This window comes from Moschus berezovskii, chromosome X (genome assembly GCF_049115385.1).
Source record: "Moschus berezovskii isolate FMDL1 chromosome X, NW_MosBer_1.0, whole genome shotgun sequence".
Taxonomy (NCBI): Eukaryota; Metazoa; Chordata; class Mammalia; order Artiodactyla; family Moschidae; genus Moschus; species Moschus berezovskii.
Window position 1 is genome coordinate 120,853,321 of NC_142488.1, and position 16,375 is coordinate 120,869,695.

General features: G+C 34.9%; 1 protein-coding gene across 6 annotated transcripts in view; it reads right to left on the reverse strand.

The window, feature by feature from the left end:
• Positions 1-16,375, reverse strand: part of ZNF280C (zinc finger protein 280C) — a 58,136-nt gene that overhangs the window by 13,914 nt on the left and 27,847 nt on the right. For 3 of the 6 annotated variants that reach the window (XM_088833803.1, XM_055393482.2, XM_088833802.1), the window contains exons 7-13: positions 14,037-14,207; positions 13,789-13,898; positions 12,048-12,268; positions 7,639-7,796; positions 6,862-6,962; positions 5,951-6,097; positions 1,070-1,204 (exon numbers count right to left, since the gene is read on the reverse strand). In XM_088833803.1, coding sequence (XP_088689929.1) covers positions 1,070-1,204; positions 5,951-6,097; positions 6,862-6,962; positions 7,639-7,796; positions 12,048-12,268; positions 13,789-13,898; positions 14,037-14,207 — 1,043 coding nt within the window. The remainder of the gene's footprint in view (positions 1-1,069; positions 1,205-5,950; positions 6,098-6,861; positions 6,963-7,638; positions 7,797-12,047; positions 12,269-13,788; positions 13,899-14,036; positions 14,208-16,375) is intronic. The other 3 variants (XM_055393484.2, XM_088833804.1, XM_088833805.1) reach the window with 2 other exon arrangements.

The window sequence follows — 16,375 nt, forward strand, 5'->3', positions numbered from 1 at the left end:
ATGTAAGTAAAGCAAATAGGGAAAATGAAATTTGTAGTCAGATGTATGTTTTCTCACTTAACAAAGCAATGTTAATCAAGAGAACTTGCTTCTCTAAGAGTAGTTTCAGTAATACTAACTTCTCTAAGAGTAGTTTCAGTAATACTAACTTCAACAAACCATGGCATTTAAGGCATTATAGCAGATGTTGGAGACACAAAGATAAATTAAACATGATTCCTCACCAGCTGAAGCAGACATATAAGCTGCCAACTGGAAAAGCTCAAAAACAGACTATAGAATATTGAAACAACACACTGACTCAGTCTACAGTTAATCTAGTTGCACTCACTAAAAAGGAATATGTTCCAATATAGCACATTTCAATCAACTCAAAAAACAATGGGTAGAAAATTTTCTTTCTAAGCATAAGAATGATAAAACCTAAAAAAAATGTTGATGACAACCAGAAATCAATTTTTATATAAGGGGTTTATTTCTATTGTCACGGTTAGAATACAGCCTATTTAAAATTCACTTTTTTGGGGATGCAGACATAGAAAACAGACTTGTGGACACGGAAGAAAGGAGGGTGGGACAAACGGACAGAGCAGCATCTATGGCTGATTCATGTTGATATATGTGTATGTATTCATGTACACAGTATTGTAAAGCAATCATCCTTCAATTAAAAACAAATAAGCCTTTTGGACTCTGTGGGAGAGGGCGAGGGTGGGATGATTTGAGAGAATGGCATTGAAACATGTATATTATCATATGTGAAATGAATCGCCAGTCCAGGTTCAATGCATGATACAGGATGCTCGGGGCTGGTGCACTGGGATGACCCAGACGGATGGGATGGGGAGGGAGGTGGGAGGGGGGTTCAAGATGGGGAACACATGTACACCCGGGGCAGATTCATGTCAATGTATGGCAAAACCAATACAATAATGTAAAGTAATTAGCCTCCAATTAAAGTAAATAAATTTTAAAAATGTAAATAAATATGCTTAAAAGAAAAAAAATAAGCCAAAAATAAAAATTATGAAAAAAGAAAAATACCCGGGGAAAAAAAAACACAACTCACTTTTGTACCAGGAGGCAATCCTTCTAGCTCTTTAGGCTTGACAAATGTCCGATGTTCGATCTTGTGATCCAGTTTCTCCTTGTAGGTCAAAAATTGTAGTCTGCACTGTGTACAACGATGAATTCCTTTCTTCTGCTTACAGAAAATATTAGAAATAATATTAGAAAGAATAATTTCTTCCACTACAAATCCCGGGATCAGAAATTGCTCTTAATTCTAAGAGCTTAAGAATTTAAAAGCCAGAATTTTACCACATCGTATCATAAATAATACCAAAACATTTCATTTTTAAAAAGTACTTCTTACATTAGTATTTTGGTTTCAAAGTATTTGTTATCATACAGGTAATCAATATGATAATTATGTCAATTAGATTACAATGGGACAAGTCCTATGCTATTTGCAGTATGAGTTTATTTAAATATAAATGTGAAGTATAAATTATTCAAACATATAATACTGTGAAGATGAGCTAGCTATATTTTATTTTTGAAAAGATCAATAATTTATTTCCATTTGTTTTGCAAGTTGGTAAAACAAATTGAACTTTCTAAAATTAAGCAAATTTAACCAGATAACTCCCAAAAAAGTTACGTTATAGAAATGGTTGTACAAAGCAATGTTTGTCCAACAGAACTTTAAACTGATGATGTTTTATAGCTGCACTGTCTGAAGTGGTATCCACTGCCACATGTGGTTATTGAGCACTTGAAATGTGGCAAGTGCAACAGAGAATGGAGTTTTACATTTTATTAAATTTTAATTTTAAACTAAAAAATAAATTTAAATTTATTTATTTAAATAGACACATGTGGCTAGTGACTATGATACTGGACAGCATGGCTATAGAAGCATAAATCAGAACAACTGATCTGAATCTACTATTTGAGAACTCCTTGACCATGTTCCTTCTCAAAGCTGGTCCTTTTATTATTTTGCCAATAGGAAACAGACCCAAGAGAGATGTAAGGCACTTGCTCATAGCTACTTAGTGGTTTTTCTACTACATTTTAGCAAATTTTTATGTACATGCGCTCGTCCATTAAAAGATGCATTTTATATTTATAAATTTGGAACAACATACAAATACAAAAGAATGTCTTCTCTAGAAGTGTGTTTTCACAAGCTCATCATTTCCACTTAAAACACAAGTAACCATTTAGGAAAATCAAATGAGATCACATATATGAAAATATCTAGACATTACTGGTGCACAACAGTCATTGGAGAAATACAAATTCTTTACTAAGTTCAAAGCACTATATAACTATAATGCATTTGTATTACTATTTTGGTTTCATCTTATTTAGAAGTAATGTTAATTGGATCATATCACAGGTACAGCCAACATAAACAAATTCACCTGTATGTGCTCAAAAGAGGGGAAAGAGGGAAAAAAACTCAGTCAAGAAGCGGATGGCAAGACAACATGACAGAAAATTGCTCAGATATAGCTGCCGGAAATCTCTTCTCTGCTTGTACTTATATCTCATCTAATTTCATGATTTCAAATAGTATTCATCCAACTGCCTACTCAACATCACTATTTGATATCTAGCACGCATTTCATTCACATGGACAAAATTAAACTCCAGATTTCCCCCCATCCACCCTGCAAAAAATCTGTTCCTTCCCTAGTCTTTCCAATATCTCAGTAAATGGGAATGTCACTCTTGCAGCTGCTTAGGGTGAAAGAAATTGGTCACTCAACTCTTTCTCTCAACTGGAAACAGAACTGCCATATGATCCAGCAATCGCACTCCTGGGCATACACACTGAAGAAACCAGAATTGAAAGAGACACATGTACTCCAATGTTCATCGCAGCACTGTTTATAATAGCCAGGACATGGAAGCAACCTAGATGTCCATCTGCAGACGAATGGATAAGAAAGCTTTCGTACATATACACAATGGAGTATTACTTAGCCATTAAAAAGAATGCATTTGAACCAGTTCTAATGAGGTGGATGAAACTAGAGCCTATTATACAGAGTGAAGTAAGTCAGAAAGAAAAACACCAATACAGTATACTAACACACATATATGGAATTTAGAAAGATGCAAATGATAACCCTGTATACGAGACAACAAAAGAGACACAGATGTATAAAACAGTCTTTGGGACTCTGTGGGAGAGGGTGAGGTTGGGATGGTTTGGGAGAATGGCATTGAAACATGTATATTATCATATGTGAAACGAATCGCCAGTTCAGGGTTGATACATATTACAGGATGCTCGGGGCTGGTATGCGGGGATGACCCAGAGGGAGAATAAGGGGAGGAGGGAGGTGGGAGGGGGGTTCGGGAGGGGGAACTCATGTACACCCGGGGCGGATTCATGTCAATGTATGGCAAAACCAACCAATATAATATTGTAAAATAAAAAAAAAATAAAATAAAATGAATGGCAAAAAGACCAAAAAAAATAAAACATCCACACTAATTAAAAAAAACAAAACAAAACTCTTTCTCTCACGCCCCACAACCACCTCATTGATAAAACCATAGTCTTTCCACTTTTCATCACCTCCTACCACTGATACCAGATCAGTCCAAGTCACTCACCTGGACTATGGGAGTCTCCTACCTTCTCCTGGTTTTTACTCTTTTCTCTCAACAATCTCTTCTCTCCATGGCTGCCAGAATGATCTCTCATGTGCTTAAACACTAATGGCTTTCTGTAACAATCCCAAATCCTGACTGTGGCTTCCAAGGACCTACACTTGGGAGACACAGTCCACATAGCAGGCCCATCCATCTCTTTACCTTTCTAAGCATCTATTACTCTTTCCACATCCACACCTCACTCTGGAGCTTAGTAAAGCACAAGAAAAAGAGTTATGTTAAAAGTTTCGTAATAAAATAAAGCTACTGCTTGGTTATCTCTTTGTCGTTGAGTCTCTAAGTTGTTTTTGACTCCTTGAGACCCCATGGACTGCAGCACTCCAGGCTTTTGTGTCCTTCACTATCTCCCAGAATATGCTCAAACTCATGTTCATTGAGTCTTTCTTTCAAAATCAAAGGTCAAAACATAAAATACAGAGCACCAAGATCAGTGTTTCACAAGCTCTATTCCTCAAGATATGTTAAAATGTATTGTGCAAATAAAGGATTTAATGGTTAAATAAGTTTTGGAAACCATATATACCATATTCTTTGCTTGGAAATTTATGATCTTTTAAGTATTTTTTAGCACGTGAAAAGCTCTGAAAAATTCTATGAAAAATAAAAAGCTATTTTGTAAGTTCAGCCATTTACTGCATTTCTTTTTCCAAGAACAATTTTAGAGTAGACCATCTATCTACTTGCTATCTGATGGAACACTGCTGGGGAAACTTGAATAGAAAGATTATGCTATAGGTTTGTAACAGTGAGGTGACACACCAGGACAAAAAAAAAAAAAAAAAGCCTGTTGACACAACAAAGGTGATCCTGAATGTATTTGGATACTCTATTTTTATGATTTTTTTCCAATTAACACCTATAAGTTGATCATCTAATGACTGGAACTGAAAGCAACATTAGCACAAGTGCTGAAAAAATGGCCATGGATAATGCATTTGATAATAAGAAAATGTGATCAGTGAGAAGACAAAACTTGATTATATAATCAGATTTAGTAAATTCACTGACTTCTGATTTTGGCAAATGTGTGACTGCTCTTTCAAACACTTAAGAATAGGCTCACTGTTTTATCAAAGTTTTCAGCCCACATAAAGGATAGTCTAATTGCATCAGGAAAAGAACCAGCAAGCATAAAATGAAAATTTAAGGGAAAGGAGCAAGCACTAGTACCAATATCCCAGAAACTACAAAATAGAAGTGTCCAAAGTCATCCAAGAAACAAGTTACAACCTAAACACAGTTCTTTGTCATAGTTCACATCTACAAATATGTCATTGCTGTTTCTTCTGTCACTGGCTGCTACAAGAGACCATCCTGGATCACTGATGACAACCACATGTCTTCTCATAATAAAAAATTGGTTAGAAAGTGGAAGTAAAGCTTGAAAAGAGGAAAACAAAAGATTAGGAATCTCAATCTTATCTTCCTCAGTTAAAAATTTATCCTTTTCCTTGATCTTTGTTGTGCTTAGTTGCTCAGTCATGTCCGACTCTTTGCAACCCCATGGACGATAGCCCGCCAGGCTCCTCTGTCCATGGGGTTCTCCAGGCAAGAATACTGGAGTGGGTTGCCATGCCCTCCTCCAGAGGATCTTCCCAACCCCGGGATCGAACCCAGGTTTCCCGCATTGCAGGTGGTATCTTCACCATCTGAGAAACCAGGGAAGCCCGTGATCTTGATTAACTACCTTTAAAATCATTCCTATTCTCACCATTCTTAAACCCTTGAAATATCCAACATAAATATTCCATTCATCTTTCCTCTTCCCCTCCACTCTAGGCTGCTTACTTCTACTTACCTTTTTAGAAATTTCACTATTAGTGAGCCTCATCACCACCAGGAAGCAGACAAGGAAAAGAAGTGGAAGCTTCACAAGCATTTCTGCATAAATTGTAAATTAATTGTGTTATTTGGAACAACTTTGCTTTCCTTCTGTTTCCCTGGTGGCTCAGACGGTAAAGAATCTTCCTGCAATTCAGGAGACCTGAGTTTGATCCCTTGGTTAGGAAGATTCCTTGGTGAAGGGAATGGTTACTCACTCCAGTATACTTGCCTGGAGAATCCCATGGACAGAGGAGCCTGGCAGCCTCTATAGTCCATGAGGTCGCAAAGAGTTGGACATCTGAGCGACTAACACTTTCACTTCACTTTCACTTGCTTTCCTTCTAGAACGAATCTAACCAATGTTCTAAGTTTTAGATATATAACCTTTTCACTAAGGCAAAATGAACAAATAAGAACTGCTGCATCTTACCTGATGCTTCATGTAATGATTCATGTAGGGAGTTGCCATCCTACTAACTTTGAGGCAAAATGGACACAGCAAGTTCTTAGTATTTTCATGGGACGCTCTAAAATGAGCTTCTACATCAGAAAATGATGATGATCTATACTGGCAAACCTAGAAATATAGAGAAGAGTTAATTCAAATTGAAAAATTATAAACAATATGCAATTATATAAAAGTAGGAACAATAACTCATTTGTTTAGAGTAATATTGTGTATTACAAATTCAGCTCTGCTGCCTATACAACCACGGATCTTGATACTACAAACAATACAGATGATCTCTGAAACAGAAAAATTGTCTTGCAAAGTTTAAGGATATATTTCTAAACATCCATAGCTTCCCTTCTTCTTTTCAAATCTACTATCCCCCAGCTTAACTTGAATTTTCAAGCTCCGACACCCCTTGATCTATAAAGTTTTTCCTGTTACATGAAATGGAGCATTCTCTTTGGATTTTAAATAGCATACAGGTTATAACACAGGCAATTTATCTTGCTATCTTATCGGGAACCACTTCAAATTTTTGGAAAATACCGGCCTAAAAGCCTTTACCTGAGTTCCTCATAACTAACAGTACTTCCTATTTCTCTAAGCATGTCTATAGTCTTCCCTACAGGGTAAGAAAGACTGTATGTTTGTCTTCCTCCAGCAAGGCTTTTTGTCTGCCTAGTACAGGGGTCAGCAAACTATGGCCCAAAGATCAAATGCAACCCACCACCACACATACATGAGTTAAACCAATAGTTTCAAATACTCGAGGTTCTTCATTTTGGTAACTCATTTTTATTTAAATGGTTTTTTTAAAAATAAAAAGAACAGTACTATTTCATGAAAACTAAACAAATACCTAGATACACAATAAAATGTCTGTGTACCTGGCAAATATATGGCATTTCACCAGGTTTATGAGTGTCCTTCATATGTTGCAGAAGAATATGTTCTGTTTCAAACGATAATTCACAGATTTTACAAATAGCTGAAAGTGGAAAAACACATATTACACCATTTTAAGGATATATATAAATCAAAGATTCAATCCGTACATCCATAGCAACAGCAACAACAAATAATAATAGTGGTGTTAACAGTAGTTCCAACAATTCTACAGTTGTTAACTTTGTGATGCTGTTCTAAGGACTTTACTTATTATTAGTTTGCTTTACTCTCATACCATCACTGACAGCAGTACTGTTAACCTTATCCCCTTTTGTCAGATAAGGGAGCTGAGGCCAAGAAATATTAAGTAACTTGCCTGTCATCTCACAGCTGTTTTAAGAGGCAGAGCTGAGATTTGAATTCAAGCTAACTCCAGACTCTGATTTTAACTATTGCAATAGACAGTTACTTTTCTTATTTGAGTATAAATGAAAACCACCTATTTCATATTTGCAAACTAGGGGATCTGAGTTTTCTAACTTGCCACCTATGTACAATACGTGAGTTATGCCAAGGATACTTCAATTTACATGCAGGACTTCAACTTTAGTAAGTAATTGTATTGAAAAGTTTATACAAGTTAAAATATGCTTTCAAGCTTTCCCCAAATTACAAAATCTATTTCTTCTTCTTCTTCTTTTTCCATCAGAATTAGCCTGATAGGTTAGCTAATCAAAATCATTCATGTTCAGGAGTTTAATAAAACTGTGACTTACTAGAAAACTCAAGGGGAGTATGTGTACTCTCAATGTGACACTGCAGTTGGAATGGAGTCGGGTACTGACGGTAGCAGTGCTGGCAGGTGGTGTGGTTTTCCCAACTCTCACTGTTCTGCTTCTCAAGTTCCAAATGATGCTTCATGTGGTTCATAAACCTACACATGACAGTCAACAGGTGCAAATGTATAACCAAAGACAAATCTCACAAATAAGTATCTGAACTTACATGTTAAAAATGCAGGTGCATTACTCAAAATAACACCTCCAAAGCCATCAATCCTCTCGATTTTTTCACACTTGCAATTCAAATTATTTGCTCTTTTACAAGTTATAATTCCAAAGGCTTTACAATGTCACATTTTCTTAACTTGTTTTTTGATATAATGCTTTAGTAGTTCAATCAAGAGAGATCAGATATGATTTAGTTCTTCCTTGAAGCTGGAACTCAAGCAATTTGTTTCCTCTAGAGCTGCTGGATATTTTCTACACTTTATAACATCTGACTCTGATCTCTGTTAATTTGTAAGGGACCTTGGTTTTTGATCTCCCAGTTACATTCCACTGATCTGTGAGAGGAAATCCCTTCAGCTTGGCCATGGTGGGTTTGCTTCAGAGCCTGACATCAGTGCTTTCGTAACTTTCCTGTCATTTCTACTGGTAAACTGCAGGGACTCACTCATATTCACCACGAGCTAGTAATAACTTGCACTTTTTTCTGGTGGGGCACACTGTTTAAGTTGGGGAGGGACAGAGTTTTCAGGTGGCACCCTGATTATCCTTCCAGCCTCATATTAAGACCTTCCTTTGGAAGATGTCAGAGGGCTCTGTGGACTCACTTCGAGTCCTCTCGAAAAGTGTGCACTTCAAATAATCACTTTCATTAAGTGCATCAGTAAACAGTTTGCATCTTTTGTTTTAAAATAATTCATTAATATAGTTAATACCACTAATTAGCTTCTTCACCATTATTTCAGATTAAAATATTTTTGTAAAGAAAAACAGGCTTCTTTTCTGTACATGAAATACTATCTACATTTTAAAATAAATACTTAAAGGAAGGAAACTTTACCACCAAAAGCAGCTACAGAATCATGAGAGAAATCTCTTGATGGCCTCAGTGATATACAATAGCTTTCAGATGCTTAGCAGACAAATTATTAGTATTTTTATTTGTGTCTTGGTTTCTAAAGGCATGTAACAGCAATTTTAACACCTATAATTACAAGAATCTTTTTATTTAATGACACGTTTACTGTTAGCACAAATGGTTCTAACTTGCAGAGTGTTCCCTCTGTAGCACCTACTGTCCATTTTTCAGTTCTGCTCTGTCAGATTCCCTAAAAGGTTTTTTATGAGAAGTAACTATGACCTTCAATGGCACAGAGTACAATATAAACAGGCTTATCTATTTCAAAGGGCTTACTGAAATGTTTTATTGAATTTCAAAGTAAAGTTATTTAATCAAAATTACAATCTTTAGTCTGGGTCAAATATTAACAGCTAGTTACCAAGTCCCCAAAGGAAATAATCATGAAATGAAGTAATAATGTCCGTAACCTAGACAATAATCATTATGGAGGTTTTAACATTTATCTCTTCATATCTACAAAACATTACTTCTGTTTAGAGTTGCTCATGGTTTGCTTTGAAGTATCGTTCATTCCTCCTTTCATTTTAACATCATCTCTATTTAAATCTTTTTAAAAATCCTAGTCTTGCCTAAGAATTTACATTTAAATATCATTAGACATTAACTTTTCAGCTCATAACTTCAGTAAAACTTATTCATATAAATAATGTTGGGAAGTCTCTGATGGTCCAGTGGTTAGGACTCTGCACTTTCACTGCAGGGGGCATAGGTTCAATACTTGATCAGGGAACTAAGATCTTGCATGTCTCCCAACACAACCAGAAAAAAAAAAATCTGTTAACCAACTAGGTATCCCTTAGTTATTACCCTGCCCTCATCAGCAGCTCACACTTCTTAAACCAGCAGATGAAAAAAAGAAAACCCCTCGTGAGTCTATTCTCAGAATAAAATAGCTCTAACTGGTTTTGGCGACACTCATTGTAGGAAAAAATATCCTACAATTTTTTGACAGGGCTGAGAGAAGAAATCCTGAGCTATTATCATCTACCATCTTTAAAACCATCAATTTGCCATCCTAGTTTTTATCATTAAGGTAAAATGTTATTTAATACATATAGCATCTTTGGTTATCCAATGTTTACTGGTTCAGTTTCATTTACTAAAAGTATGTCCAAAATGCCACAACATTCTTAGGTTTTAGAAAATATGCTTAGTTGAAAATTTCTAGATATTCTGATAATCTAGATATCTGTAGTCAGTCTTTTGAAATGAAAACAAAAAAACAAAGAAAACTTCATGTTAATATTAAATGGGCTAATCTCATTAAAGAAAAGCCAAAAAGCTAATGATGGAAGAGCTTCTAATATCAGATGCATAATATTTCAGCTTTGCAGGTGGCGTTAGTGGTAAAGAATCCACCTGCCAGAGCAGGAGGTGCAAGAGACACAGGTTCGATCCCTGGGTTGGGAAGATCCCCTGGAGAAGGAAATGGCAATCCGCTCCAGTATTCTTTCCTGGGAAATCCTGTGGACAGAAGAGACTGGCAGGCTACAGTCCATGGGGCTGCAAAGAGCCAGACATGACTGAGTATGCACATATACACACATATGTATAACATAACAAGGAACTTAACTAGTGAACCACTTTTCAATGCATTTTGCCAAACCTACTAACATTATTTTCTAATGTATTGTACTATAAGAGTGATAATATGGAAAGAGGTCACAAAGTTCTATCATAACATTGTTTCAGTGTTATATCTCAAACCACAACTTCTCTTCTATTAAGCTACTGGGACCCTTAACAACTGATAGCTGGTAGGGCTTGATAAAAGGAGGTAAGGAAGTGTGAAAACTCATATGAATAATATATGTCAAAGGTCTCTCAAAACTATAAAGTGCTATCATAAATGTAGCATTCACAATTGTTTTAGGCTTAAGTACTTAATTTTGGACTCAAGAATTCACCAGAAAATAAAATAAATGCTAGGCTTAGAAATTACCTACCTATAGAATACTTAGGGATGCTAGTTATAAATGATGGTTTTCAAGGATAAATATTTTTAAAAGTTTATATGCGTGTGTGTCACAATAGAGGTACAGACATACATATACATGTGTGCATCTCACCTAAGGGAAGTGCATTGATGCCTGCAATTCGCTCTGAAAGTATAAAAAATCAGATGTGTCTATGGATAAATAGATATGTAGCAATGTACATATAGTAAATGTTAATGGTAGAATTGAGGTGGTAAATATACAGGTATGTTCACTAAAATTTTTTAAATTTTGTCATCTGAAGTTTTTTATAATAAAATATTGGAAAAATGTCAGGATATATAGCCAATTAAAAAATACTAATCAATAAGTCTTGTTACTATCTCACTTAGGATAACAGATATATAATATGCCATATAGCTCAAAGAATATAAAGTACATGTTTCTAAAATTTAAAGCATACATGTATAACTCTTCAGAATTCCATTGAGAGTTAAAATCTCTACTTTGAAAATGTGTTAAATTATAAAATCAAAGCAGACATGCTGCCTAGAACTAGTACTTCCTTAAAGAAGATTAAAAAAAACCACTTTTTCTCAAGGCAAATGTACTAAAAATATTATAAATATGAATTGCAAAATTAGAATATTAAATAAGACAGACATGGAGAGGTCAAATTGGATAAAGTGGTTCTTCCTGTGACAGGAAAAGACAGACCAGAAGCAGTTAAAAAATAAAAATATCTCATGGATATTTGGGACTCTGTGGGAGAGGGTGAAGGTGGGATGATTTGAAAAAATGGCATTGTAGCATGTATATTATCATATGTGAAATGAATCACCAGTCCAGGTTCGACGCATGATACAGGATGCTTGGGGCTGGTGCACGGGGATGACCTGGAGGGAGGATACTGGGAAGAGGGAGCGGGGTTCAAGAGGGGAAACACGTGTACACCCGGGGCAGATTCGTGTCAATGTATGGCAAAACCAACCAATATATTAATGTAAAGTAATTTGCCTCAAAAAAAAAAACTAAAAAAAAAAAAAAATCTCATGGAAATTCCTAGTTCAATGATAGAGAGAATTTCCCCTAGCTTAAAATAAATTTTGTCCTTTCTTAAGCTATCTGAAAGAAATAAACTAAATGGATCCAAGTGTCAAACTCCTAAACATGTAAGAAAGGATGAGCTTTTCAACATGAAAATCTGCCTTTATTCTTAGTAAAAAATTGCTTTTCTAAGATGGCACAGAAAAGGAAATACAATATTTATATCTGTAGCACTCAATTTTCAAATCAAATAGAAATAAATGTTTACATACCTAATATTATTTTTAAGAATTTTCAAGCAACTGAAGCATTTAAAGGTTGTGTAAGTCTTCTCGTCATCATCAAAAGTTCCTTCATGTCTTCCATAGTAAAAGTCACTAACTAACATAATCAATTTTCCTTTCTCTGCACCAGTCAAATTTTTATTTTCAGTGCTTGAAAGCTCTACTTTAATCATTTCCAAAAATGCATCTACCAGGTCTGGGCAACAAACCTGAAAGAGAAAAAAAAGCCTCATTTATATTTCTTTTAAAAGTGAGATACAGGCTCACTCATGTGGAAATACAGTTTCCCATAGTTTTAATCACAAACAAACCAACAATAAATAAAAGCTACAAGTTAGAGAATGTTTGCCACTTTCCCTAGGTGCAGAAGTATATATAATATGCTATGATTTCTGTTTAACAACAAATGAAAAATAAGAACATTCACGTGTGCCTGTATATGCAGAAAGAAAATCAAAGAAGATACAAAACAAGTTAATATTTCCTTTGTGAGTTGTACTGGGAACTAGGCAAACAGGAGTCAGGGTGATGTTTTTCACTGTATTTCCTCTTATGCTTTTTGAATCTTGTGACCATATTACTCCCAAATTAAATAAAGATAACAAACTCATTTTCTTTTCTTTTCTCTCTCCATTTATTATGAAAAACATAAAAACACCAAGTGTCTCCACACAATATTAGATACATAGAAAACCTGAAAGCATTGTAGAAGTTACTTCTTACTTTTAAAACCAAAGCCCAAAGTCCAGTTAACAGAAGTCATACTCAGGGAATTAGGAACAGTGATAGAAACCAAATACAGTTCTGCCAAGAATAAAGAGACTGTATTTGGAATTCTAGGATGTTTCTTTTCTTTCTACATATTTTTGGTAAAATGTTGAATTTGAATGAAAAAAAAAAATGCCAATCTTTGAAATAGTGAGCAACAACTTTCCCTACATAGCTTCCTTTGTCTTGCTTTCTTCTCAATTTTCTTTCCTGCATTATTTTCTACACTGCCATTTTTCTTGCTTCCTTTCCAGTTTCCTGCCATTTATACTGGGTATACAAAAAGAATACAGACTATCTTTTCACAGATGCATAGAACAGTGCAGTATCTACTAAAATATTTTTAAAATATTTTCATTAGCACTTTGAAAATTACCTAAAACTTAATTTCAAGAGCTTATTACACCAATATAAAGCTAGAATTAATTTATAACACTACACAAACTGTAATCTGTGATTTAAAGCTATCATTTCATATGAAATGCTCCACCATAAGGAATTTATGTCTGAGTGCTCAAAGTTAAAATGTAAGGATAAGATTTTCACTGAGTAATGTGACATACATATATCACCTTGGACAGAAAATAATGTAAGAAAAAGAAATTACATGGAAGATTAAGCATCAATAAAAAGACCTGCTTTATACGAAGTTTGAAGAATGGCATGATCTAATCAATAAAATATTCTGATTAATATACTATTTCGTTAAAAATTAAACTATAATATGTAGTATATATAAACTTAATTTTTAAAATTTAATTATTTGGAAGGATTTTTAAATCTCTTATAAAGGTATCATTATGAATATCAATTTTTACTTAAGTTATATGCAAATACCAGTGATAAGATTTCTTATCTAAATATCTGGAAAAATTAGCATTTACTATACATCAATTCTTAATATTAAAATTTTCAGAGATTTGTGAATATTTTTAAAAATCAAATTTCAAAAAAGTTTTACCTTCATGTGATATTTCAAAGGATCCAAAAGATTGAACTGAACATTGCACTTCGGACAAGCTCTTACAAAAAATGTTCCAGTTTTATTGGCAGTTGATGAGGTATGTGTACCTAAAATAAAGGAGTTTTATGACTCAATTCTTTTTTAACCTTAAATCCAACCAGTAACAGCAGTTTTAAAATTCATCATAATTTCTGAAATTTATGTATAAATAATACAGCTTTTTTATGCTCCAGATTCATATTTACCTTTAGACAACAAGAAATAGGAAGATGTCGCTGAAGAAGAGTTAATTAAAGACAATGAAGCACAAGGATTTATTTCAGAAACACTTTTGCTGGTCTTTGGCTTTTTTGGATTAACACTGTTTACTTTAGAAATATCAGAATGTTTTATTTTTGGCAGAGTTTCATCTAGACCTACAATGATTAAAATAGTGGGCAAAATATTTGAAATTGCTTTAGTATAGAATACTGCTTACAAATACTACTAAAATGGCCTTACACTTAAAATTAAGTAAGACTACTTTAGAAATAAAGGTAATATAATTGAACTATGATATCAAACAACTGAAAATAAAGAATGATCAAAATTTGTATTATCAATAGGTAGAAACTGCACAACAGTCATTATGGACTACACAGTTTGAACAATTCATGAGATAAACTTTTTATGCAAAAGAATTCTAAAAATGCTTTTAAATAAAGAAACTTATATTCTAATCTAAAAACATAGAGAAACTCTTAAGATACTTAGAAAAAGTCCCAAGATATCCAATGGAAAACTGAGTTGATTCTTTTCCCACTTAACAACCTGATGGGTAGTTTGCACTATCTATATAATTCCTACGGGCAAAGTAGAACCAACTAATCTCGAATATCTTGAATGTCAATACCTCACTTATTCACATGAAAAGGTTTGGAGTTAGTATGATAGCTTTCAAACTATGTTTCCCTGTTCCATTTTAGGGAATACAGTGGGCACAGATAGAGACATTGTCCTCGTATTTTTTTAAATTAGATTTTTACATAAAAATTTTGACTAGAGATTTCATTGCTAAGAATAGCTTTGAGTTTGAAAACCATAACCTTAAAAGTTAAAGAATTATGCAATTGAGGGCATTTGCAAAAGTGGGGCTGTTTAGGCTGTAACCAGATCCAGAAAAAGTCCCTTTTGAAAATAACACATAATTGGGCTTCCCAGGTGGAGCAGTAGTAAAGAATTCGCCTGCCAATTCAAGAGACACAGGTTCAATCCTTGAGTGGGGAAGATCTCCTGGGGTAGGAAGTGGCAACTCACTCTAGTATTCTTGCCTGGAAAATTCCATGAACAGAGGAGCTGGGTGGGCTACAGTCCCTGGGGTCACAAAGAATCCGACATGACTGAGCATGCACACATGTACTTTGTGATAAAGATTCTAAACCTGCATTTAACTTAATGCTTCTAACTCTATACTAATAAGAGAAATAGAATAGATAATATGCCAGGAAAAGAGTATTGCATTAGTGGGTTCCTCTGTCAAAGCTGCGTTTCATTCTTTGAGATAACACAGAAATGATTCTTTCCCATCTTCAAACACATGATTACTGACAGTTTTATTGCAGGTACTTAGAACTAATTTCTGTATAATCACACTAGCATTCTCCTCAGATGCTCAGGTTAACTGAACAACCAATGGGCGCTGCTATTTGGACTAGGCAACCAGTTATCCAACAGGCTGTTTTATATATAATAATTTTTACAGCATGCATAGATCGCCAAGTTAAATAAGATCACTCAGCTCAAGTTTTAAATTCTGATTCAACTTACTTATCTCTGTTGGCTTTGGCTTGTACTGTTCACTATCTTCAACAGAACCAATAAAAATACTATTCTCCTTCTTCAAAATCAAGTTCAAATCCAGCCCTCTCCATGAACCTATGGTCATCCTAGACAGGGGTCCATTAAGTATGATTCTGAACACATACTACATATTATCATAATTATCATTCCAAAGTAGGAGACACATGGGCTCCAGGCTAGGCATTTATAACTGGCCCCCTGTTCACACTTCCTGGGGTGAGAAGATGAGCTCCAGGCTGGACATTCATTACTAGCCCTTGTTTACGTTTCCGGAAGCAAGAGACAAACAGGCTCTGAGACCACATATTTATAACTAGACTCCTATCTATACTTTGAAATCTAAACCATGATATAAAAACCAGCAACAGGAAGAAGGTAAATAACCAGACATTGGGCATTTTTATGGCAGGGACAGAGTTGAACTTAACCCCGTTAAAAGATCAGGAGATCATATATTTCCCATTCTCCGGGCAAGGGAGACATCTCACATGTACAGAAAGGCTCCCTGGGGATCAAAAAGGAGAGGGCACCACCCCACAGTATGTGATGCTAAGGGCCTCTGGGCCAGAATCCATCTTGGGAAAAAGCTGCTAATGTATGTTGAGGAGGGTCCTAGGGTAGGTCAGGTGTGGAAAAAGAAACCAGATAATTGGCTAAAGGTAAACAAAGACCCAGAAGAACTGACCTATATAAATGATTTAACCTCCTCTTTACTGCCCTCCTCCTCCCTAGGGGGACACGCTCA